The sequence below is a fragment of the Brassica oleracea genome, chromosome C3, assembly GCF_000695525.1.
Source record: "Brassica oleracea var. oleracea cultivar TO1000 chromosome C3, BOL, whole genome shotgun sequence".
NCBI classification, from domain to species: Eukaryota; Viridiplantae; Streptophyta; class Magnoliopsida; order Brassicales; family Brassicaceae; genus Brassica; species Brassica oleracea.
Genome location: NC_027750.1, coordinates 18,101,302 through 18,125,545, shown reverse-complemented (window position 1 = coordinate 18,125,545; position 24,244 = coordinate 18,101,302). Strand labels below are relative to the sequence as shown.

Below are 24,244 nucleotides of genomic sequence, written 5' to 3'. Positions count from 1 at the left end.
AAAGGAGACCGAACTGAATCAACATCGGTTTCTGCCCTAGGGTTCCTACTCTTGTTATTATCTAAATCAAAATGAAAACGGAAATGATATGAAGTTACGATGCTATTCAAACAATGGTTTTAAAAGGAATATAGAGGCATATAAAACTGGAGCATACCTGAGCGAGCAGAAGATGACTGAATATGACTTTTATTCCCAACACCAGAACCATTCCCTGAACTTCTCAACCATTCAGGTACCAAAGAGGGTTCACGTTTCTCCATCAGTAAAGCTATATTGTATCAAGCAAAGGAACCAATATACAATTCTCTGCCCTCTTTCACTCTCTTACTATACACCACAAGGGCAGGGAAGAAATCACAATCTAAATTAAAAAAAAAAATCGATTTGTCCCAAACCTACACGAAATCAGTTATGAGAAACCCTCTCTCCCACAGATAGTTTCAAAGATACTTGAAGATCATCATCGCTGTCAATAAACCCACAAAGAAGGAACACACGAACAAACAAATGCCTCTCTACCTCTCTTCCCCAAAGGAGAACTACTCCATTTTTGTTTTTATATTATATTTTGTAATACTAATTAAGGTTTTCTGGTTTTATTTAAGAAATTGTTTTGAGAAACTGTTGAAATGGTTCTTCCTGGTCCAATGAATTTATAGTAATATAAAAATTCAATACCATAAATGTACTTCCCTGTTTATGCACAGCCAATTAATGCATACTTTGACAAGTAAAATATCATTAAATAATTATGGTTTTACTATTACAATTTAATTATATCTTTGAACAGATTTTAATAAATTTATTACCATAGTTTTGTACACTCATCCTATCTATCATTTAAATAAACTGTTTCTATAATTTTGAGGAAAAAAATAATATATATTGACAAATGAAAAAAACATTAATTGAAAAAACTGTTTGGCACTATTATAATACATTTTGATAAAGATACTATAAATCAGAACTTAACAAAAAGGAATACTATACTATAAATCAGAACTTAACAAAAAGGAATACTATCATAATTTCATTTAATTCACACACACACATATATATACTTGCAAAAAGGATTTGACTTATAATCTATAAGAAAATGACATATAATGTTGTTCAAAGAAAATATAAAAGAAAAATATTTCATTTTGTCAACAGCAAACACACACACACATATATGTAGTACAACATTCATCCTTTTTGTTCTCTGCGAGTGGAATGAACGAGATAGTGACAAAATACTTCTCTTTAATTTCATTAGATTCCGCCAAATTTATTGAGAACGAAGATTACTTTTCGGGTGAAAACATCATCTTACCACTTCAAAACTTTCCATTGCAAAAGCCACCATTTATGCTTACAGTAAAAAAAAATGCATTATCCCTAGAAGTTATTTAAATTCTGCATGCAAAAAGAAAACCTTCATTTTAGACATCTACCTTTTTTCCTTTTATGAGTGATCAGAGGCGTGCCTACCCTTTTGATTTTGAGGCATTGGCCTCAGGTCCCTTCTCGTATTAGTTCATTTTGGGGGCCCGAATTTATAGATTATGACATAAACAACGTGATAATATGCTTTCTTTTAATAATCAAACATCAATTTCTATTTTCCTTTGAGCATTAACTTCTGGTTTTCTTATTAATGTTGAAAACTTCTTTGTCTACGTAGAATTTAGCTTATAACAAGACATAATGTTTTCAATCTAAGTTTTCAATAATTTTTTAAGCTGTTGTTTATTTGTCAACGTATATTAAAATACTATTATTATACTAAAATTACTAGATATTTTTATTATTAAAATAAGATTAGCTATTTTGCCTTAGGCCCCTATTATGCTAAGCACGGCACTGTGAGTGATGCCTTCTTAAAATACTGCCACCCAAACTCAAATTCACGTATGTATGATTCCATAGACCATCTATATAGCACCAACATCCTCTTTAATCCGTTATTGATAAAACGGAAATGAATGATGGGATCTCGTGGGGCCGTGGGAACCTGATCAGAGGAGATTGTTTTTGGGTCTTGGATCCAGCGAATAGAGGAAGCTGGTTTTGGAGGGCCATTTGTAAGTTGAGGGAGTTAGCTAGGCCTATGATTCAGTGCGAAGTGGGAGATGGTGCTACTGCGAGCTTCTGGTACGATAATTAGAAGTCTCTAGGTCCTCTGATCGAGCTGGTAGGAGAAAGAGGGCCGTCTGTTACAGGTCTTAACATCAACGCAGTGGTGGCTGACGCTCTGATTTCTGATGGTTGGTGGCTTGATCGTAGCAGAAGTAGAAGCCCGATCATAACTCTGCTAAAGGCTTGCTTGCCAAGTGCTCAGGAGATCATAGTTTCAGCTCAGAATGACAAATATGTGTGGTACCCGGATGGAGCGCGTGGCTCAGGTATTTTCTCAGCTAGTGAGACTTGGCGAGCGCTTCACCCTCCTACACTAGAAGTGTTTTGGCATAAGAAGGTTTGGTTCTCTGGTCGTGTTCCGAAGCACACATTTATAGCTTGGGTGGCTGCTCAGAACAGAATGGTTACGAGGGATAGACTGATAAGGTGGGGGTTGAATGTTCCCGCAAGCTGCGTGTTGTGCTCGCAGCATGATGAGAGCCGTCAGCATCTGTTTTTTGACTGCTCCTATAGCAACGAGGTTTGGACTTTCTTTATATCTCGTATGCATCTCTCTCCTCCATAGCTGTTTGAGGATGTATTGAGATGGTTGGAAGCTCCCTCAAGGAATGATAAAGTTACTCTGATTGTGAGGCTAACTTACCAAGCAGTCTTGTAATTAATTTGGAAAGAAAGAAACTCGAGGATTCATTCAGCGGTGCAAAAACCACCAGGGACTTTGATTGTAGAGATTAAACAAATTATCAAATTCAGGTTGGACCCTATAGTAAGGAAGCAACGTCTCTCAAGTGATGGAGATTCAGTTTTAGGAACTTGGATGTTTTTTTTGGCTAAGAGGCTGTTTTCTAGCCCCTTTTGAGCCAAGCCCATGTTTTTTTGTGTTGGGCTTGTGCACCCCCTGTAGTTGGATTTAATTTATAAAATGAGTACTTACAAAAAAAAAAAAAAAAGAATGATGAGGGATCTCATGTTGCTATGATTATTTTCCTTTGATTCCCGATCTCCAAGACCTTGTAAGGGTCTCTATCCAGACTCGAATGAATATTACAATTTTATTTTTATATCTCAGATATCAAAAATGCTATTTATTAGTAAAAAAAGAGGTAGTATGAGAAGCCAGCCAAGAATAGAACACCCATAAAAAACACAAATTCATATGAAAAGCACGTGCAATCTTAGCTAATGAATTAGCAGTCCGGTTTTGTGCTCGAGGATGGAAGACAACCTTGAAGTCTTGAAACATTGACTTTAAAATAGCTAACTTCTTAAATTCCGTTAAAAATTTGGCCTTACTTTTGTTATTGAATCATTAAGATTAGATCCTTGCAATCTGTTTTGAAATGTTGACATGTTGAGTATTGAAGCAACTTTCCATAGCTCAGGTAAGCGCTTCCATCTCCGTTTAAAATTACGTTTGAGATGAGATGCGTTTCCTTTGATTCCTTAATTCCAAATTTTAACAAATTTCATACAAATAAAAATATTTTATTTTGATATAATATTGGTTCTCACATTAATATTAAGTATATATGCCTAAAATACCAACATTTCGTTATTTAAAAATTTAAAAATTATTTTTTTCTTATTAATTAATCAGATTTAATTAAAATATGTATGTTTTAAAGGAAGAAATGGTTTTTTAACCCATTTAATTTTTATGTTAAACACTAAATAAAAAATGACTGAGAAAGTGTGATTTGTGAATTAACAAAATTATGAGAGAAATTACTTAGACTACCATTTTCCTAACACATGTTTACTTTAACCAAATTTATCCTTGGTTTTAAAGAGATAAATCATACTATATATTAATGGGAAAATTGCTAAAACGGAACATAAAAACAACATAGTTCTCCATATGGTATAAAATCATATTTGTCCATTTATTCTCCCTTTTACCCTTTCCATTTCTGAAAATTAATGAAATAAATAGTTTTATGAATCCAAAAAAATATTAAAAATATAAACAATTAATAAAACACTATATACACAAACACATATTTTTTTTGGTTAAGAAACTTGATAAGTAAAATTTTAAAATTACGTTCCACTAAAAGTATAATTCATCTTCTACGGAAAATGAGTTAGTAGAAAACGAATTCTATAATAAACAAGTCCATCTACTTTTTTTAGAAGAAACAATCTAAAAATGTTTAAAATTCTAAACATGGAGAATGCGAATTCTACTAATTGTAAAGATCGCTACTTTTCTTTTGAATGCAGTTTCTACTTTTATGAAGTATTCTAAAATTTTGGGTATGCGAAATCTAAACTTAGCATGAACGTCTACAAAAAGTAGAAATTGTATTCAGAATTTTTGTCATGGTTCTACACAGTGTAGAAGGTGCCTTCTACGGATAAAAAAACCAGTTTTTCCGAAAATTAAGGAAGTTTCAGTTAAAAAAATATTCTAAAAATATTCTAATTTCCTAAAACGTGTCCTGGTCGATTTTCTTTGTCAAAATATCAAAAACAAATGATTTTGGCTTTTCTTCTTCATCAATCTATGATTTTTCCATAGTTTGTCTTGTGATTTTCAAAAATTCTTGTTCTATGATGCATATTTATACAATATGTGGTGTTTGGGAATTTAGTTTAAGCACATGATGGATTTTTTTGGCTGATGATAATTGGGGTAGGCTACTGTTATTGGAATCAAGCTCTACCTTAGAGGATTTTAAAAGAATAGTTTTGGAGGATTTTAGAAACCAAATGCAATTAGGTTACGAGATATTTTTGATCAGTGTCGTGTGTTCTTTTTTAAAAAAAAAATTGTTTTTAATTTTTTTTTCCTTTCTAAAACATTATGGGATTACCTTATTTTTTTATCTTTTTCCATTAAACTTTTTAAAAATGGTTTTAATTTATGTTTAATTTGATTAAGGAAAGGTTAGTTTTGGGATTATAAAAAATATTATACTATAGGGACAACTTAGTGATGGTTTTATACCATATGGACAACTATATTGTTTTTTTGTTCCGTTTTGGCAATTTTCTCTATATTAATTGAGAAGTCACTTAAATGATTTTTTTTCTTATGCATTGTTAATAGGTTAAGTTTTAAAAATTAATTATAATTTGATTGGTTGTTGACGTTTATTAGTTATTTATTTTAATCAGATCTAAAAATAAAAGGTAAATAGAACTATTTAAAGAAACTAACGAGTGCAGTAGCTCAGTTTTGGTGGAGTCCAGGAGAAGCACAAGAGGCATGCATTGAAAATCATGAGATAAATTATGTGTACATAAGGATAATGGTGGGCTAGGCTTCAAGGATTTGACTGATTTTAATACGGTGATGCTTGGAAAGCACTTGTGGCGGCTGATCGAGAAGCCAAATGTCCTTTTTTCTCGAGTTTTCAAAGGACAGTACTACAAGAATGCTTCACCCCTGGAACCGATTCGCTCATATTCCCCGTCATATGGCTGGAGGGGTATTATCTCTGCTAGATCTCTGGTTTGTAAAGAACTAAATAAAAGGGTTGGAACAGGGTCATCTATTTCAGTATGGAATGATCCTTGGATCTCATCCACTCGTCCGAGACCAGCTAACAAAAACCTTCATAACAGTTACCCAGACCTTACAGTGGATTTTCTCATTAATCAGGAATCCCGAACATGGAATTTACATGCAATTAGGACTTTGGTGGAACCCCACGATGTAAAAATGATTGAAAGTATCCCTTTGAGTAGGAATCAGATGGAAGATAGGAATGGATGGCATTTCACTAATAATGGAAAATACGCGGTTCAATCATGGTATCAAATAGAAAGGATCTATCCTGACAAGAAAAGCCACCAGAATTTTATGGACCCAATGTGGATATACTTAAGGCATTCTGCTGGAAAGTGAAGTGTCCTCCGAAGTTAAAACATTTCTTATGGCGGCTGCTGACAGGTTTTATAGCGGTAACAAAAAATCTAAAAGCGAGAGGAATACAAGGAGATACATGTTGTGCACGGTGTGGAGACCCGGAGGAATCAATAAATCATGTGTTCTTCGAATGTCCCCCGGTACGTCAAGTGTGAGCACTATCTAAGATTCCATCGAACCCAAACATTTTTCCTATTGGCTCTCTTTTTGCTAATATGGACCATCTGTTTTGGAGAGTTACCCCAAAAATGGAGGACCATCAGTTTGCATGGATATTATGGTACATATGGAATGGCTGGAATAATAAAGTTTTCAGTAATCTTGATATTGATACGAGAGAAACACTTAACTTAGCAGAATTGGAATCAACACTTTGGGCTGAGACACATGTCATCAATAATCCCAGGTTGGTACATGAAGCACAAAACAAACCTAATTCATGATCAGGGACTACAGGAAGATGGTGTTACACTGACGGTTCTTGGAAAGATAAAGATTTATTTTTTGGGCAAGGCTGGTTCAGCACGCTACCGGGGTTTGAGGGCTTGTTAGGAGCAAGGAATCTAAGGGCATGTCTCTCACCTCTTCATGAGGAGATGAAGGCACTAATCTGGGCAATGGAAATCATGAAAAATCTAAGACAGTTTAGGGTTACGGTTGCTACGGATTGCTCTCAATTGGTGAAGATGGTTTCGGATCAGAGGAATGTCCAGCATTTGAAAGTTACCTGGAATACATTAAGCTTTTGAGAAGAAGCTTCACCAACTCAGATGTCGTTCATGTACCTAGGACGGAAAACATAAAGGCGGATCGCTTGGCACGCAGTGCTCGGAAACAACTGTCTTTCGTTGTACATATGGATGCAGAGTTGTCACCTTGGTTTACAGAGTCTACATGAGTCTGTGAATGTTTGCTGTCAAAAAAAAAATAGAACTATTTAATATAAATTACCAAATAACACAAGTAATATTACAAATAATGATTTATGGTAACTAATTGTAGAATTGGAGAAATAATATATATGTTTTATCAAATTTTTTTTCTTTATCAATTATTTATATATAATTAAATAAAATAATTTAAGTTTTTTTATTGAAAGAAATTTAATGGTTATATATTTTTAATTTTTTATTAGGGATGGGTACTTTACCCGATATTCGAAGCCGCACCCGAACCCGATCCGAAAAATCCGAACCGAAATCCGAACCGAAGTAGCAAAATATCCGAACGGATATTAAATTAGGAGAGATTGGATATCCGAACCCGGACGGGTAATATCCGAACCGAACCCGGACGGGTAATATCCGAACCCGAGTGGATATCCGAAGATAACCGAACATATGTATAATTAACCTTATATTTCTAGTTTACATCTCTTATTTTATATAAAATATTTATATTGATACTACACATATTTTAAGTTCATATGATATACATACAATCACGGAAAAAATGATTTGCTACTCACTTGAAATGCATGTCAAACTTTTTATTTCAAGAATTAGCAAAAAGTTACATCCAAAATTTAAAAACAATAACCAAATTAATGTCTTTTTAGTTTCAAAATGTTATGTCCAAATTTTTTTAACCATTCAATCTATTAAAAAAAAATTAGTTAAGTGAAAGTTATATTTTTAAATACAAGAAATATGAGAAATGAAAAAATTAATATTTTTTTTCAAAATCTAAATATCCAAACCCGATCTGAAATAACCTAATCCGAACTAAAAATACCCGAACCCGACCTGAAGTTCAAAAATACCCGAACGGGTTCTAAACCTCTATACCGAAATACCCGAAAATCTGAAATACCCGACCCAAACCCGAACAGGTACCCGAACGTCCACCCCTAATTCTTATATAAAAGAATTAGATTTGTAGGTAAAGAATTATTAAAAGTTATTATGTTTTCTTAAGTCTACACAAAAACGTTTACAAAATATCTTCATGATAAAAGCATCTGATCATTGTATTGGTCCTACACACAAAAAAAAAACTATCTTTTTATTTCTTGAAAGCTAGAGTATTCCCGGCTTTTCACGTGTTAAATATAAAATAATTTTACAACCAATTATCTGAATTAATTATAATATTACTTTTCTGTAAGATCTTCTAAAAAACATATACTAAAATTTCACAGATTTTCTAAAAACATATACTGAAATTTTTGATTATTCAACTATTTGAAATTAAAAATTAAAATTTTAATTATTATTGAAAATTATAATAATGTAAACATAACATATATTTGTTCATATAATATAATTATCCGCAAAATTGCACCTGGTTTTTAATTAAAAACTAAGCATGGTTTTCTTATAACTTGTAACATTATAAATCTTAGCCACCGAAACTGGAAGGCCTGAAAAGCCCAATTAGATAAGCCTCGACATGTTAAAGAAAATAAAAAGAAACAAAAGACTCTCTGTGAAGCACCCACTAACAAAAAAAAAAAAAAAAAAAAAAAAAAGATGAGGAATCAAAAACACAGAGAAATGAGACCAATTATTTAACGAAAAACCGTGTTTTCGTTTACTTTTCCTTTTATTTTTCTTCTTCGGCCGCCAGGGTTTGCACAATCTTCGGTCCTCACTCCCGCACTTGTAGATTTTCTCGGAAAATTACCATTTGAAAGCAATCAATCAATCAATAAAGGTGCGGTACTCACAGAAAAAACTTGTGTATGGATTTAGCTATTTATGGATAGATTGATAGCTCGTATGAAGAAAGTTTCGGGTAGGAGAGGAGGGGAGCGGAAGTTAGAGCGTATTGGCGCCTTGAAGAACGTCAAGTATGACGCCGCTTCTTCTTCCAGCTCCTCAGCTGACGATCTCTCCGTCTCCACTTCTTCCCTGATGACGCGCTCTCTTGAGGTGGATCGAACCAGTTTCCGCATCGGAGGAGGAGGAGGCGATGGAGAGTTGGATCGGATCTTTAAGTCCATTGGCGTGTCTGGCCCTGACGATTTGGCTATTTCTTTCGACGCCTGGGAAGCTTCCATGATGCGTTCCTCTTCGGAGGTTATCAACAGGTCTAACTCTTTCGACCACGATTGGAGTCGATCTGGTCCGAGTGGTGATGCTAATTCCGAGATTGGGAGTTTGGCTGATAGGGTTGTGGTTGATGGTGGCGGTACGAAGCGTGGTCTCCAGCGGGTAATGTCGAGAGGTTATCTCGTTCCTAGTTCCAGTGATGTCGTGCCTGTTGTTGGTGTTAGTGGTGGTATAAAAGGAGTAAGACCATCTGTGCTTAAGCCTCCTCCCGCGAAACGGCCTCCTATTGATCACCAAGGATCATCTTGGGACTTCCTTATGCATTTGGGGCCGGAAGATGAAATTGTTAAGCGGCCAAGTTCGTCTTCTTCTTCTTCTTCTTCTTCTTCCGACAAGGCAGATGAAGTGGAAAAGCAGGAGAGGCTTCTCGCGGTTACAGCTGATGAGTCATGCTCATTCACTACAAACGAGGGTGGTGACTCCTCCAGCACAGTATCCAACACCTCGCCGGTTTATTCTTCTGGAACTATCATCACGTCTTGGCTGAAGGGTGACCTTCTGGGACGAGGATCATTTGGCTCCGTGTATGAAGGCATTTCTGGGTAAGTCCTACTGTTTAAGGTACAAGGGGAGCTTCTACTTTATGCATTTGGCTGATGAATAAACTTTTTTTGATGGATAGTGATGGGGACTTCTTTGCTGTCAAGGAAGTTTCACTTATTGATCAGGGAAGTCGGGCACAAGAGTGCATTCAACAACTAGAAAGGGTGAGAAATATATCATTTGTCACATTTTACCTGTCAAAGGTTGGTTGCTTATCCTCCTCGCTTCATTTATATAGGAGATTGCATTACTTAGTCAGCTTCAGCATCAGAATATAGTGAGATATCGTGGCACGGCCAAGGTATGTTCCCCGTTCTGGCTTTCCTCTTCACACTTGCAGCTCAATCAGTAACGCCTATTTGGTGTGTTGCAGGATGGGTCGAATTTGTACATCTTTCTTGAGCTTGTATCCCAAGGCTCTCTTCTCAAACTTTACCAAAAATACCCGCTTCGGGACTCTGTAGTGTCCACCTACACCAGACAGATCCTTGACGGCTTGAAATATCTCCACGGAGAAGGTTTCATCCACCGGTAAAGACTAGTAGAAATGTCATAGATTTCCCTGTATTTACTCTTTCCCTTACTTTTCTCTTCTGATTCGACAAAAGGGACATCAAATGTGCAAATATATTGGTTGACGCAAGTGGAGCTGTTAAGCTTGCAGACTTTGGATTGGCAAAGGTTCTTTTCCATTTTGTAGATATCTATAGGTTTTGCTCTAAAGTAGTTGCTTCTGTCGTTTATTTATTTTGTATTGTGTCATTTAGGTTTCAAAACTAAACGACATCAAGTCCAGCAAGGGGACTCCATTCTGGATGGCTCCAGAGGTATTGTTTTTGGAGATTATTACACATTTCCTTTCTACTCTTTTGATTATATGAATACAATAATAGACAAACATATTGCTCTCCAACATAATTATTGGATCTCGAACTATTGGTATAACTCGTGTAACGTTGGATTCATTTCACTTTCACAGTATTTAAGGCTATGCTTTTATGGTTGATTCTAAATGGAATGGAACAATTTTGTTCAGGTTATTAACCTCAAGCGTACTGACGGGTATGGAAGTTCAGCTGATATATGGAGCCTTGGGTGCACTGTGCTGGAATTGCTGACTCGGAAGATCCCCTACTGCGATCTTGAAAACCCCGTAAGTCGTCCAGCTTTGTTTAATATTCAGTCTAGTTGTTTATTTGACCTTTAATTTTTAGGTTATTGTTTATTTATTTATGGGGTTTTCCCAGTAAAATAAGAGTTGATGTCAGATTTTGTGCAAACATGCAGTATCAAGCCCTGTTTAGAATCGGAAAGGGTGAGCTTCCAGACATACCTGATACATTATCACTAGACGCCCGAGATTTTATAATTAAGTGTCTCCGAGTGAACCCAGAGGAGCGGCCAACTGCGGCTGAGCTACTGAACCACCCATTTGTAAAACGGCCCTTATCATTCTCAGGCTCGGGAATCAAGATCTTCACTTCTCCATAGACGAGGCTAACTTAGTAGAATGTCTACACTGGTGAAACTCTTGGTTTCTTTTGCACGAGAATATATGAGTCAGGAGTTGTAGATTCTAACGTTGATGTCCTAATGTATGTAAGCAGGCGTTAGCAGAAGATTTGTGAGAGATGGATAAGACCCTGTAGAAACTAAAAAATTGGGGAAACTTGAGCATGATTCTTCAACACAAGTCTGCGGTTCAGTTGGGCAGCAAGAGCTAAACTGCTTGGAAACATATTCTGGCTCATTCATTGGTTATTTGTTGTTTAAGTTGTGTTGGGCTTGATTCTAAAACTGAAGAGCCATATTCTTCTAGGAAAAGGATAAATTAGAGTGTAACTTTGGGGTTTTGAGTGTATAGGTTTTGTTAAGTTAGTGTATGTATCCCATATGTAATTTGATGTAATGTAATGTATAATCTGGGTTTGCTAGTTCTTTCTTGTGTTTGTATCTCTGCACATTTCTTTTACCGTTGGGTTCTTTTCTCTAACTATCGTATGACCCCCTTCACGTATGGTTTTTTTTTTTGTTTTTTTGTAGATTTTTGGTCGAAAACATATTTTATTGAAGTCTATTATTAAACTTAGATCCTACATTTTTGGCCTGTTGAATGAATGCGGTCAATAGACTTTTTTTATCAATGAAATTCTGACTCCAGACATTTTCGGAGACCAAAACAGATTTACAAGTCGATTATATCTTCAATCCCATTGGACTAACTATTTTTCTTCAAACCACTGTTTCCTACCCGCCGCCCTTTATATCCCTTCTTATTCTGAATTGGTTTAAGGAAGGGCACCCATCAAATATTCATGATCCGATCTGTTAATTATCCGAATCGTTTCAATCCGTACAAATAAACTTATTTAAAAATAATATAAATATGTTATATTACAAAAAATTATTTACTTTCTAAAATTCTAATAACTTATATAATAAATTTAATAAATAAAAATACTATAAATTTTACATAAAATATAGTATTTAAATATTATGTATAATTCTTTGAATATATATATATATATATGTATATAACAAATTTGTGTCGGATATTCGCTTCTAAAAGTATAAGTATTTGTGATTGCTTCGTTTTTTTACGAATATTACATATTAATTTTTGGTTTGCTTCGTAGAGTTACGGATAACAAGCGATTCGAATCAAAATCATTAGAAGTTCCATGAATTCAGAATAGCACCAAATAGCAAAACAAGCCAAAGATCATAAATGCCTAACAGTTACCCAATTTTGCTCACAAAACATAAGCCAAAGATCACTATGTTGGATGTACCGGAGATACTATAACATACTTCACTACCTTTTTCCATCACAAGAGATTGCAATACTTACTCAGCTTCAGCATCAGAATCATGAGCGGCATCGTGACTCAACCAATCAAGACCGATTTTGAAATTACGGGACCTTAAACAAAACCAAAAATGGAACCTAATATTTTATCATATCACTGAAAATAATATAATTAGAAGAAAAATAATCATCTACAAGATTATGCTTGTGATACATGTTGAAAGTAGAAGGAAGTACGATTTTCAAAAGAAAATAACACGTTTGTGAAAAAATGAAGATTCTCATTTAACAAGAGTTATTTACACTATAAGTCACTTTTACAATTCTTAATTACATGATAGAACACTTTCAACTACCAATACACTTTTGCTTCTTCTAATACAAACTCTCTACTCCCAACATCTTAAAACACATGACCAATCAAACTTACAAAATTAAAATCTAACTAATGTTTTTTAAACTATGAATCTCTCTTCACGCACAAATATTGTTTTCACCAAAACCGTAAAATCACATTTTTCCGCCAATACCAATAAATCGGATTTCCCACCAATATTGCAAAAGAGGTTTTTCATCAAAATCACAAAATCAGTCTTTCTAATAAAAGAAATAAAATTCTTTGTCAAAAAAAAATCACATTTTTTCTGCCAAAATCATTTTTTCCGCCAAAACCGTAAATTAGGTTTTCTCACTATAAACAAGAATGAGTTCCCCACCAAAAAAGCATTATTGGGGTTTCTCCCCAAGACTACCAAATCATGTTTCCCTCATAACTGCAAAATTAAGTTTTCTCATCAAAATTCAAAACAGTATAATCAAACTTACAAAATTAAAATCTAACTAATGTTTTTTAAACTATGAATCTCTCTTCACGCACATATATTGTTTTCACCAAAACCGCAAAATCACATTTTTCTGCCAATACCAATAAATCGGATTTCCCACCAATATTGCAAAAGAGGTTTTTCATCAAAATCACAAAATCAGTCTTTCTGATAAAAGAAATAAAATTCTTTGTCAAAAAAAAAATTACATTTCTCTGCCAAAATCTTTTTTTCTCGCCAAAACCGCAAATTAGGTTTTCTCACCATAAACAAGAATGAGTTTCCCACCAAAAAAGCATTATTGGGGGTTCTCCCCAAGATTACAAAATCATGTTTCACTCATAACTGCAAAATTAAGTTTTCTCATCAAAATTCAAAACAATATAATCATATTTTCCTGACATAATCCCAAAATCAAAATTTTATGGCAAAACTGCAAAACCACGTTTTTCCGCCAAAACACAATATCATTTTTCAGTCAAAACTGTAAATCAAATTTTCTCACTAAAAATAAAAATTTGAGTTTTTCCCACCAAACCTCATCATTGGGGTTTCTCGTCAAAACCGCAAAATTTTGTTTTGACATCAAAACCGCAAAATTAAATTTTCCCAGCAAAACCATAAAATCATATTTTTTTGGGTAAAATAGCAAAATCACATTTTCTCGTCAAAACAACAAAATCTTGTTTTCGTCAAAACATCAAAATCATGTTTTATCGTCAAAATGTAAAATTACATTTTACTCGCCAAACCCGTGAATAACATTTTTGTCAAAGCCGCAAAATCATTTTTTTCTTCAAACCCACAAAATCAAGTTTTCTAGTAAAAACCGCAAAATCACGTTTAGCCAAATCTGCAATCACTTTTTCTCATCAAAACCGTAAAGTTAATTTTCTCTCTACAAACAGCAAAATCACGTTATCTACTCAATTAATACTCTGATTCCAAAATTCTAATACACAAATCTCTCTAAGATCCCCTATACATTATTTGAAAAACAATTTTCAAATTTTTTTTATGTGTCATTTCTACATACATTTTCACTAAAAAAGACGACATGGCACACTAACAATTATAACATGGCTTATAGCTAATTGTGACATGGACAATCACATTTAATGTTGATTTATATTTTTAGTAATTTTTTTAGAATATAGTAATAACGAATATATCATAAGTAAATATATTTAAATATAACAATAAATAATATAATAATACCAATATAACAACATTTTAAGAATTTTGAAATATTGTTTAATACTACTTATAATTAAAAATAAATTTACTACTAAAAACTTCTCAAAAATTGTATGCAATTTGTTTTTAAATGTTTTTTAATTCTAATACAATTAGTTTCCTGTTGATATCTATAAATTTTAGAAATACTAATTAGTTTTACTTTTTGATAATTATACAATTCTCTATCAGATTTATACAAGTTGATTTAATATACATGATTATTATTTATCTACAAAAGTAACAGTAAAATTTGATAAAATTAATTTAAAGTATAAAATTATGAGAATATTTATACACATTAATTTATGCTACTTACAAGTTGATTCTGAAAATTTACATCATTAGCATAAATTTTACATATATATATACACATTAATTTATGCTACTTACAAGTTGATTTTTCTATCAAATTATACATGGTTTTGTATAAAATTATTATTTTATACAAGTTGATTTAATATACTTAACCAAAAGAAATATATCAGAGTCAGTATGAGTTTGTATTGTTGATGACAAAAAAAACAAAAGAAATAGATAAAAATCTATCTAAAACTATAAATTTAAATATATACATATCTATTAGTAAATGCAAGTTAAAAAAAATAAAATTTATTTTACTTAATTTTATGTATAATTAAATCAAAATATATATTAAAATATTAGAAATAAAATAATTAAATTTAAATATTTTATCTTAAATCACATAGTGCAGAAAAAAACCTAGTATATTCTGAAACCAAAAGAGATATATATACATGCACATAAAAGATAATGATTTGTTTTGGTTTATGTTTCTTTATATCGAGTTAGGTTTTGTAAGTTGTATGTTTATGTCTTTGATTCTGGAAAGATATTATATGGTTTAATATCAATTCAAATGTGTTAGAGTTTATAGGAGATAAAAAGATTTAAGAAGTTTGATAATATTTCAGGAGGTTATAATGTACTCATGTACACCGAACCATTACAAATTATCATGTTTGTCAAAATAAGGGATGTCCACATGTGGACAATTATCTTTTGTCAACTTTTCCATACAAAATGAATTTAATCTTGTGTACATTTTAAAAAATGTTGTTTATACATTGATGTAATAAATACTATTTAACACCAGCGTGACTTGCATATATGTGTAGACATAAGAGGTTCTAGGTTTGAGAAGAATGGTTTCAAGTGTACATGATAAAAGATGTACATATGAATTTTACAAACAATGTACTTGTCAATAGCAAATTTATGTTTGACCGTCAAACCGCAAAGTCATGTCTTTTTTGCTAAAAACGAAAATCATAATTTTTTCATCAAGCCGCAAAATTACGTTTTCCACCAAAATCACATAATTATATTTTTCCGCCTAAACCATAAGTTCACATTTTTCCACCAAGACTTCAAAATCGCGTTTTCCCGTCAAAACCAAAAAAAATCATGTTTTCCTTCAAATCAACGAAATCACGTTTTCCAAACAAAACGAAAAATTATGTTTTCGTGCCAAAATTGCAAAATCACATTTTCAGTGAAACCGCAAAATCAGTTTTTTTATCAAAACAACAAAATTATGTTTTTTCACAAAAACCGAAAAATTACGTTTTCCATTGTCATATTTTCGCGAAAAACTACAAAACTACGTTTTCTCTGAAAAATCGCAATATTGAACCTTTTTGTCAAAACAATTCGAGGAAATCGTGATATTACGGTTTCGTAGAAAATGTGATTTTGCGGTGTTGACGGTAAAAAAGTTATATTGCAGTTTTGGCGGGGAAAAACAGTTTTTTCATGTTGTTTGGAAAATATGATTTTGTTCTTTTGACAAAAAAAAATGATTTCATGATTTCGATGGAAAACATGATTTTGGCGAAAAGCATGAATTTGCAGTTTAGACGGAAAATCTTATTTTATAGTTTTGGCAGAAAATTTTCATTTTGCGATTTTGACTAAAAACCTGATTTTGCGATGTTGATGAGTGTTTCGGCTAATGCTAATGGCCAAGGTATGGATCAACAATATGTCCTCTCGAACAACAAAATGTTCAAGCATCTCTGCATTCCATTCCTTTGGGTTATCTATAATAAAATCACTGATTGTCATTCTCGGATGGACTATCAGGACATTAGGACGAGCAGACTTCCCTGGTGTACTCGTAATCCAAGGATTCTCCCATGCCTTAACCTTATAGTGCTAGTGAATCTTCTGCATAATCACCAACGATTATAACTATCTTGCAGCAGAAAAAAACTAGTCCATACGTAAAATGGAATAATGTAGTACTTACTTGAAACAGAGAATTAAGTATATAATATTTCCACGAAGAATCCGAACTAGTAGAGTCTTAAAATTACACTAATCGCCATAGTTGTTTTGTTATCAGTGTCAAATTAAACTTATGGATTATACGAAACCCAATATCTCTCTCATCTTTTGGTAATCAAAGTTTATCCCATTTATTCCAATAATACGATATTGTTTGGTAAACATGATTTGTTTTCGTTATTTTGTATTAAAAAAATAAAATATAACCTGCGTTAAATACGAGTTGTATCCTATAGGTCTGGGACGGATCGGGTATTCGGATAATTTTAAGATATTTGGATCCGGATTCTTATCCGGCGGATCCATAATTTTACTATCCTTATCCGGATCCGAGATTCTCGGATATCCTTCTAAAAATTGTAATATCCGGCGGATATTCGGATCCGGATATGGATCCTTAAAATAAATAAAAAATAATATTAATATATATAAAATATTAACAATAATTTAAAAATAAAAATATATATAATGTTTTAATTATTTATATGTATAGTATTACAAAATTTACATAATATTTATATATACTATTATAAAAATGAAAATATATTAAATAAAATTAGTTTTATATATAGATATTACTATTTTTGAAATAATTTTTAATAAAACTTACGGATCCGGATATCCGGACTGAAAAATCAAGATATCCCGATCCAACATTTTACTATCCGGATCCGGATTCGGCATCTCCGGATATTCAGATTTTCGGATCGGATTTCGGATCGAATCCGGATCTCGGATAAAAGTCTGAGCCCTAGTATCCTACTATTATACTTCTCAATAGAATAGTGTACCATCATAAGTATTGGGCCTACCGGACCTAAGGAATTAGGAATGGGCCTACAGAGAACTAATCCCAAAAAGTTCGGCCTTATAAACAAACAACTGAAATCTCTGGGAGTCAGATTGGAAAACAATATCCAACGTTGAGACCGCCGCCTAGGGCGTCTCCTCCGCAATCCCAGTAAACGAAACAACCCTTCTTCCGCCGGAATCTGTCGTTCCCGATTGTCTGGGGTATGCTCTCGATCTCTAGGCTATTTGATCTCTTATGCTTTCTTTTGAATCCGAAACGGTTACTCTTTCGCTCGATCTTTGCTCTGAGTTTTAGGGTATTCATACTTTTATCGGAGCTTTGACTTTCTGTGTTTCATATAACTGTGATACTTGTTTTGCATTCTGAGCCCAGTGCTGTCGGTGAGAACCTCGAAAGTTGTGGTTTTTCTCCCGCCGATAAAGCTCTGCTGGCATTATCAGATGGGCTGGGTTTTTGGTAGGATGGTTTGTAGGAAAAGGTAAGGATACTTCACTTATCAAAATAATCATATAGAACTATGAGGTTGTAGGATAGTCTCTCTCCTTTGATCTCTGGATTAAAAGCATTCTTGAAACATAACAATTCTTGCCTTGTTTTGGTATTTGATCATCATATTCTGAGGTTGTAAAAAGGTAGTTTTGATCATCAAAGATATGTTCAACCTCTTAGATTGTGTTTTTTCCTTTTAGTATTGTTGGTAGCTTTGAATGATTTGAGAAACAAACTGTACTCTTGTAACTTTGTATAGAATTGTTGATTGCTTTGCTTTGGAATAGTTTTGTGAAATGTATTAATAATATCTTATGTTGCTGATTTGTTCGGCAGATGGGGAGAGTTAATGCAGATGGTCTCCACTATCGATCTGGGGAAAGACCACACGCTCTGAAGAATATTAAAAAGGCTATAAGCAAAGAAAACCAGGAAAAGGCACTGAAAGGAAAAGCCTGGAAGGGCGTAACATGCCCTGTCTGTCTTGAGATCCCTCACCACTCGGTTGTCCTCCTCTGCTCATCTTACCACAAAGGTTGCCGTCCTTACATGTGTGCCACTGGAAGCCGGTTCTCAAACTGTCTAGAGCAGTACAAAAAAGCCTATGCCAAGGATGAGAAGAGCGGTAAGCCTGCAGAGCTGCTGTGCCCGCTTTGTCGGGGCCAGGTGAAAGGTTGGACTGTGGTGAAAGATGCGCGGAAGTATCTGAATTCGAAGAAAAGGGCATGCATGAAAGACAGTTGTTTGTTTTCCGGAAGCTATAGACAGCTCAAGAAACATGTTAAGGAGGTTCACCCGAGAGCTAAACCAAGAGCCATTGATCCTGTGATGGAGGAGAAATGGAAGAAGCTTGAAGTTGAGAGGGAGAGGAGTGATGTAATTAGCACACTGATGTCGTCAACACCCGGAGCTATGGTTTTTGGAGACTATGTTATTGAGCCTTACAATGATGATTATGATGATGATGACCTTGACTCGGATGATTCTCTGGAAGATGGGTTCTTGGATCTGGGATCGCTAGGAGCATTTGGCATAAGCCGGCGTTCTGCTACAGCCATCACGAGTAGGGGACTTCGCAATCACTGGATGAGCAACCCCCGACACCGAAGCAGAGGTGGGAACAGAAGGCGGTAAAATGCAAGATTGATGATTTGATGTTTGAAAGGTATGACCAAAAATAAAAGCTTTGAGCTTTATGAAGCTTTGAAGGGAAGCTTTGAAGTGGGGAACATAACAAAGGGTTGGCGTTTATTGTTAGCAGTTTTGGGTTCCAGGTTTGAAGACTGAGTTGTGTTGTTTGTTCCCTCGACCTTTGATTTTAAAGAAACGTTTCATACTTTCATATGCTTGCTTTCATTTGAAAATATCCTAGTTGTTTGCGTCTTTAGCACTTTCATTTTCTTAACTATCAGATTTAAAAATATATGTATTTTGGGCAGAACACATTTAAACCAACAAAATAGAAAACGATTACAAATTTGATTAGCAAACTCAATATCAGACATTAAGACTTCCGATGAGCTCTCTTACCAAGATATTAAGATATTTGAGATAATTTGTATGTAAATGACAAATTCCCTGTTTTTTATATGTGTTATCGGCTAATTTGGAAATTTACGGGAAAATGCATTTACCGCTACAGAGCATACGGGTTTAAGTCGTGCCCCTAATCAAACGATTAGGTTACCACAGTTTGATTATAAAAACCATAGCTCGACCAAAACCTCACCAAATTGCCCACACCAGCCACTTATGAGCTACTAGCTACGTATGTTCAGTCCAGAGTACATATGTCAACAACTAGATGGAATTTTGCCATGAAACCACTTGCCAGAAACAGCAAACTCATCAATGCAACCACAGGAAGTAGAAATACCAGAAAGGATTCATGGACGAAGAAAATATAGATTTTACAAGTTGAACCATTTTTTCAGCACCCAATGGACCATGCCTTTTACATTTCAGTCCACGCAAATCCGTCCATGAGTGGCTTCAACCAAAGACACTTGTCTCATCCAGGAGAGCCTCTTAAGAATCCAAAAAACGAGGAACCAAACCCAGAGCCTGATCAAACAAGAAGATCCATTTGATTTACTAAAGTAGGACAAGCCGACATCATTTACAGAAAGTCTACAAACTCTTCAAAAGTTTATTGGACCGAAACTTATTTATGAAAGCGAGGAGAGTCTGAATATCATGTAGAAGCCATCCTAAATGTCGTAACATGTGCCAGCATCTAGTGGATTAAGAGAATCCTCTTATATGGGGCCAACATATATTAGTATCTAACAGCTTCTTCCTAAACTAATTGTGCATGATATCAGTATATATCAAGCCATCAAGAAGATTCCCAGGAAGCTTATATATCCCTTAAAACAGGTTCAAGAAGACTAAAGTTTTTCTTTTTTGGCCAAGCAAATCACTTCCAGCGCCAGCGGTCATATTCCATGCAAGATCATCTCTTCGGAAGACTCTTCCTTTTGAGTAGTGTACTCCTCATTGGTTCCTAAATATGTTTAACATTTTCTTGGAAAAGACAAGTGTATTAATATTGTCATGGATTTAATAATAACATGTTGGTCCAAAGTAAAACTTACAATAGGTTTTGACAACCTAAAGCTCTGATAGTGTGAATAAACGCGAATCAACTCAAGGAAATCAAAGAAATTTAAGAGCAAAAATGATTGAGGCAAATATTTTTGTTTAGGATTTGTATATTGATTATGTGAATGAATAATTTACAATTCTTTAGACATGTATATATAGCAGCCTCATAATCCATTTTTCCTTTCCCTTTACAAAAACATATTTATCATAGAAAAAATAATTATCCAACGAATACAGATTTTTTTTACTGGTGTACAAAGATTTAATATACTTTTAGAATTAACAAAGTGTTGATTAAATTTCCTTTTCTTCCTTCTCTTGTGTGGGCTTAGATTTGTTTATGGTTGCTGGGCTGGGGTAGTTGATCTGACACCGCTGGTAACATTTTGATTAGTATCTATCTTTGGAACGCAACACTCATATTGAGAGAAAGGCAGTTTCACATCTTAATCTGAAATGGATGGGGACAGGAAAGGTTCCTTTTTGCGAACAACTCTTGGAGATGGAAATCTTGGTACATTAATTTTATGAGAATCTATATATTCGGTACTGTGTTACAAGAGCTACAGATCGTTTGAAGAATGTTATACTTTATACTTAGTTATGATATTATGAGCTGTAAGATAAGCTGACAAGATCATGCATGAACTACCCAACCATGGATCCATCTTCCTTAATAAGACCAGGATCAGGGACAAAGAGATGAAATGAAATAAAGATGCTTCCTGCAACAATTTTGAGTATTTAATACATCAAATTTCTAGTGCTTCACAGGGCGGTGTTCTGCTGACCTGACTCATGCTATACCTAACATACATAATAAAGGAAACTAGAACTTGCTTTTTGTTGATGGGCATTTTCAACATGTTTTGCTTGTGCTAGTTCCTCCAGCAGCTGTGTTAACCTGTTTCGAGAGATAAGCTTCATAGATTTCAACGATAAGACGAGGCTCCTTTTCCACAAGCTCCATGTATTCCTCTCTTTTGGTAACATTCTCCATGTTTTCAATGATCTGTAACAATGCAGCATCACGCACGTGTTTTGCGTTGTGCTGGTGGGCAAAGGCATAGGTCATGAGAGAGTTGTCCGGATTGAGTTTGGTTACCAAAAACTTCTCGCAGTAACTCTTGAGATGTTTGACTTGGTATTTCTCTGACATGACCAAAAGATCACATGCCATTTGCTCATCAAGACATGCTTCAGCTGTGTAGAGATAATAGACGAACGTTCGAAGAGTGTCATAAGATATGTCGCTTATCTTGATTGTGCCGCTACGGCTCTCTTCCATCTCGTTCTCAAGCATTGCTCTGAAGACTGGGGAACGACTCACCTGGCAGCAATATTCAACTTTTTTTTAGTGCACATATGAAAAACCATTAGACAATAAAACCAAGATTCCAGTTTCTTTTGTCATGTTTTCGTGGAAAGATGGAGAATGCTATTCTTAAAACATAGTTCCTGCAATAGCAAAAGACTACTAACTTAACACTGTATCATATGATTGCAACTTCTACTTCTTCCTCATGGTTAAGAGTTGAATAAATTCATATCTGAACTTCAAACAGAGAAAAAAACAAAAAAGACAATTCTGGAAATTTTCAAATGATTATGAACTAACTATTCCATTTTTTTTTTCAGCAAGTGCCACAGGCTTCATCTAAAGTTGACTAATATGCATATGTTTTGTCCAGTGTACGTATATACTCACTGTTTCAATTGGTTAAAGAACTATCAAACACAGATAAAACTGGAACATTGGGAAAAGACAAACAATTGAAGGAAAGGGAAGAGAATGGTCTTTGTTAAAACATACACTACTGAACACAATTAACTTCTATTTCATCCTAATATGCATAAACTGAACATTTGGTATAAAAACAACAATCAAATTCATCGTAGAAAACCTAATTGCCCCCAAAAATTAGGTTGAGAGAACAAACCAGAAGGGCTTTATGAGCGGGAACAGGAGGTGAGCTGGCGGAGTCTTCGGAGGCGATGAGAACAACATCAGTGAAGGACCTTGAAGAGCTGTTACCGTGGTCGAGAGAAGATGATAAGCGAAGGAAAGTAACTTTGGCCTTAAGGTCTTCGATCTCGCGTTTGAGCTCTTCCTCTGTCTCGCCGGCCTCTACGTAGCATTCCTTGCAGGTGCCTGCGTCGCGAGGGAGGTACTCTTCCCGGCACGATATGCAGCGCATCGACGTGTCCGAATCGGATTCGGATCCGCTCTCGCTGCTCTCGGATTGGATGACGCATCGGTGGTCGGTTCTCCTCATCTTACACGACGGCGATTTTGCTCTCTCTTCGGATTTTTGTTCCTGTCTTTCTGAGTTAGAAAACCATTCAATTATACGAAAACCACTTATCGAGTTTCTTAACATATTTTTAGTATTAAATAAACATTAAATTATTTGACCAAAAAAATAAAAATAATTAAACATTAAATTAAAAAGGTTATATTCGAAATCATTCAAAAAATATATCTCTCTTTTCCCTATTTTCCATTTTTTTTATTTATAAAAAAAAAAATTTAAATTGCTCGAATACAAATACGCTTATTAGTCATTCTTGGTAAATAAATTATTACAAAATAAATAAACAATATAATGTTTTATCATAAAATAGTTTCTAAATATTTGAATGACCAAAATAAATTTCTTTACAAATATTTATAAATTTATGGTTAACTAACATATATTTAAAGTTTAGATTTGAGCAGAGGCGGATGCAGAAGTAGATTTAATAGGGAGCGCAACAATTTCATTGTATTTTTTCTTTCACCTGGGGACAATTATATATACTTACGGCATTTTATTAGGAAAATTTAAAAATTAGCTGGGGGCACGTGCCCCCATACGCGATGCATTCTGTCTGACCTTGGATTTGAGCGGAGATGTTTTGAAGAGTTGTTTATAAGAATGGATCACGTTAAAATTGTTATTGTGTGATTGGGTTACCACAAATATGAATTTGCAAATTGCACACTTTCTAGGTGAGAGAAACATTTGAAAACAATTCTACCTTTTTAACCTACAAACTCGAAGTCTTTTGTCTCGATAACTTACATTGACGAATAGCTGACGACCTAGAATCCGAAACTTGGTCACACATGCGAGAATAATGACCCAAAGATTCGAGGACTTAGATTTAGACCTAAAAAGCTGAGGACTCATACGCGGAAAGTTACGTGGGAGAGTTGAATTTTAAGATTTAAAATTTAAAATATAAAATTAAAAAGAATATAAAATTTAAAATAATAATTATAACAATATTTTTGAAAAAGAATTTTTATTCATAAATTTATGGTTAACTAACATATATTTTAAAAAAAAAAATTATTCACACACGATGAATTCAGGTACTAAATGGAACTCGGACCAAAAACGGATGGAACACGTATGTTTTATTTTTTAAACAGTATGTTTTTCTATTTAAAGAGCACTTTAAAATATTTTAAAATTGATGTGCTAGTTAATATTAAAGCTCAAAACTATTATATTATTTAATCAAAAACTATAATTACTTTTAAATAATCTAAATCAGTATTAATTTTGAAGTTCA

General features: G+C 34.0%; 5 protein-coding genes across 7 annotated transcripts in view; 3 read left to right on the top strand and 2 right to left on the bottom strand.

The window, feature by feature from the left end:
- The window catches only part of LOC106330020, a 1,740-nt gene extending 1,477 nt beyond the window's left edge, over positions 1 to 263 (bottom strand). Inside the window, exon 1 of the mRNA XM_013768588.1 lies at positions 158 to 263. Within this exon, the coding sequence (XP_013624042.1) occupies positions 158 to 263 (106 nt within the window). The remainder of the gene's footprint in view (positions 1 to 157) is intronic.
- Positions 264 to 1,966: 1,703 nt separating this feature from the next.
- Positions 1,967 to 2,689, top strand: LOC106330019. Its single transcript, XM_013768587.1, has 2 exons — positions 1,967 to 2,139; positions 2,272 to 2,689. The coding sequence occupies exons 1-2, from the start codon at positions 1,967 to 1,969 to the stop codon at positions 2,687 to 2,689; spliced, it is 591 nt and encodes a 196-aa protein (XP_013624041.1).
- A 5,745-nt stretch (positions 2,690 to 8,434) lies between these two features.
- Positions 8,435 to 11,590, top strand: LOC106335790 (mitogen-activated protein kinase kinase kinase 1-like). 2 transcript variants are annotated; one of them, XM_013774406.1, is made up of 9 exons: positions 8,435 to 9,593; positions 9,674 to 9,758; positions 9,833 to 9,895; positions 9,968 to 10,125; positions 10,203 to 10,275; positions 10,362 to 10,421; positions 10,631 to 10,747; positions 10,882 to 11,116; positions 11,202 to 11,590. In XM_013774406.1, the coding sequence occupies exons 1-8, from the start codon at positions 8,698 to 8,700 to the stop codon at positions 11,083 to 11,085; spliced, it is 1,656 nt and encodes a 551-aa protein (XP_013629860.1). In that variant the 5' UTR covers positions 8,435 to 8,697; the 3' UTR covers positions 11,086 to 11,116; positions 11,202 to 11,590. The 2 variants fall into 2 exon arrangements, with proteins under 2 accessions (XP_013629860.1, XP_013629859.1); XM_013774405.1 differs by having other exon boundaries at positions 10,882 to 11,590.
- A 6,083-nt stretch (positions 11,591 to 17,673) lies between these two features.
- LOC106328188 lies at positions 17,674 to 19,418 on the top strand. 2 transcript variants are annotated; one of them, XM_013766575.1, is made up of 3 exons: positions 17,674 to 17,787; positions 17,960 to 18,065; positions 18,413 to 19,418. In XM_013766575.1, exon 3 carries the CDS (start codon positions 18,413 to 18,415, stop codon positions 19,208 to 19,210), a length of 798 nt encoding a protein of 265 aa, XP_013622029.1. In that variant the 5' UTR covers positions 17,674 to 17,787; positions 17,960 to 18,065; the 3' UTR covers positions 19,211 to 19,418. The 2 variants fall into 2 exon arrangements, with proteins under 2 accessions (XP_013622029.1, XP_013622028.1); XM_013766574.1 differs by lacking the exon at positions 17,960 to 18,065.
- A 1,909-nt stretch (positions 19,419 to 21,327) lies between these two features.
- On the bottom strand, positions 21,328 to 23,030 carry LOC106329166 (BTB/POZ domain-containing protein At4g08455). The gene is made up of 2 exons (XM_013767777.1): positions 22,624 to 23,030; positions 21,328 to 22,013 (listed from the first exon to the last, which is right to left on the bottom strand). Exons 1-2 carry the CDS (start codon positions 22,957 to 22,959, stop codon positions 21,543 to 21,545), a joined length of 807 nt encoding a protein of 268 aa, XP_013623231.1. The 5' UTR covers positions 22,960 to 23,030; the 3' UTR covers positions 21,328 to 21,542.
- Positions 23,031 to 24,244: the final 1,214 nt, after the last annotated feature.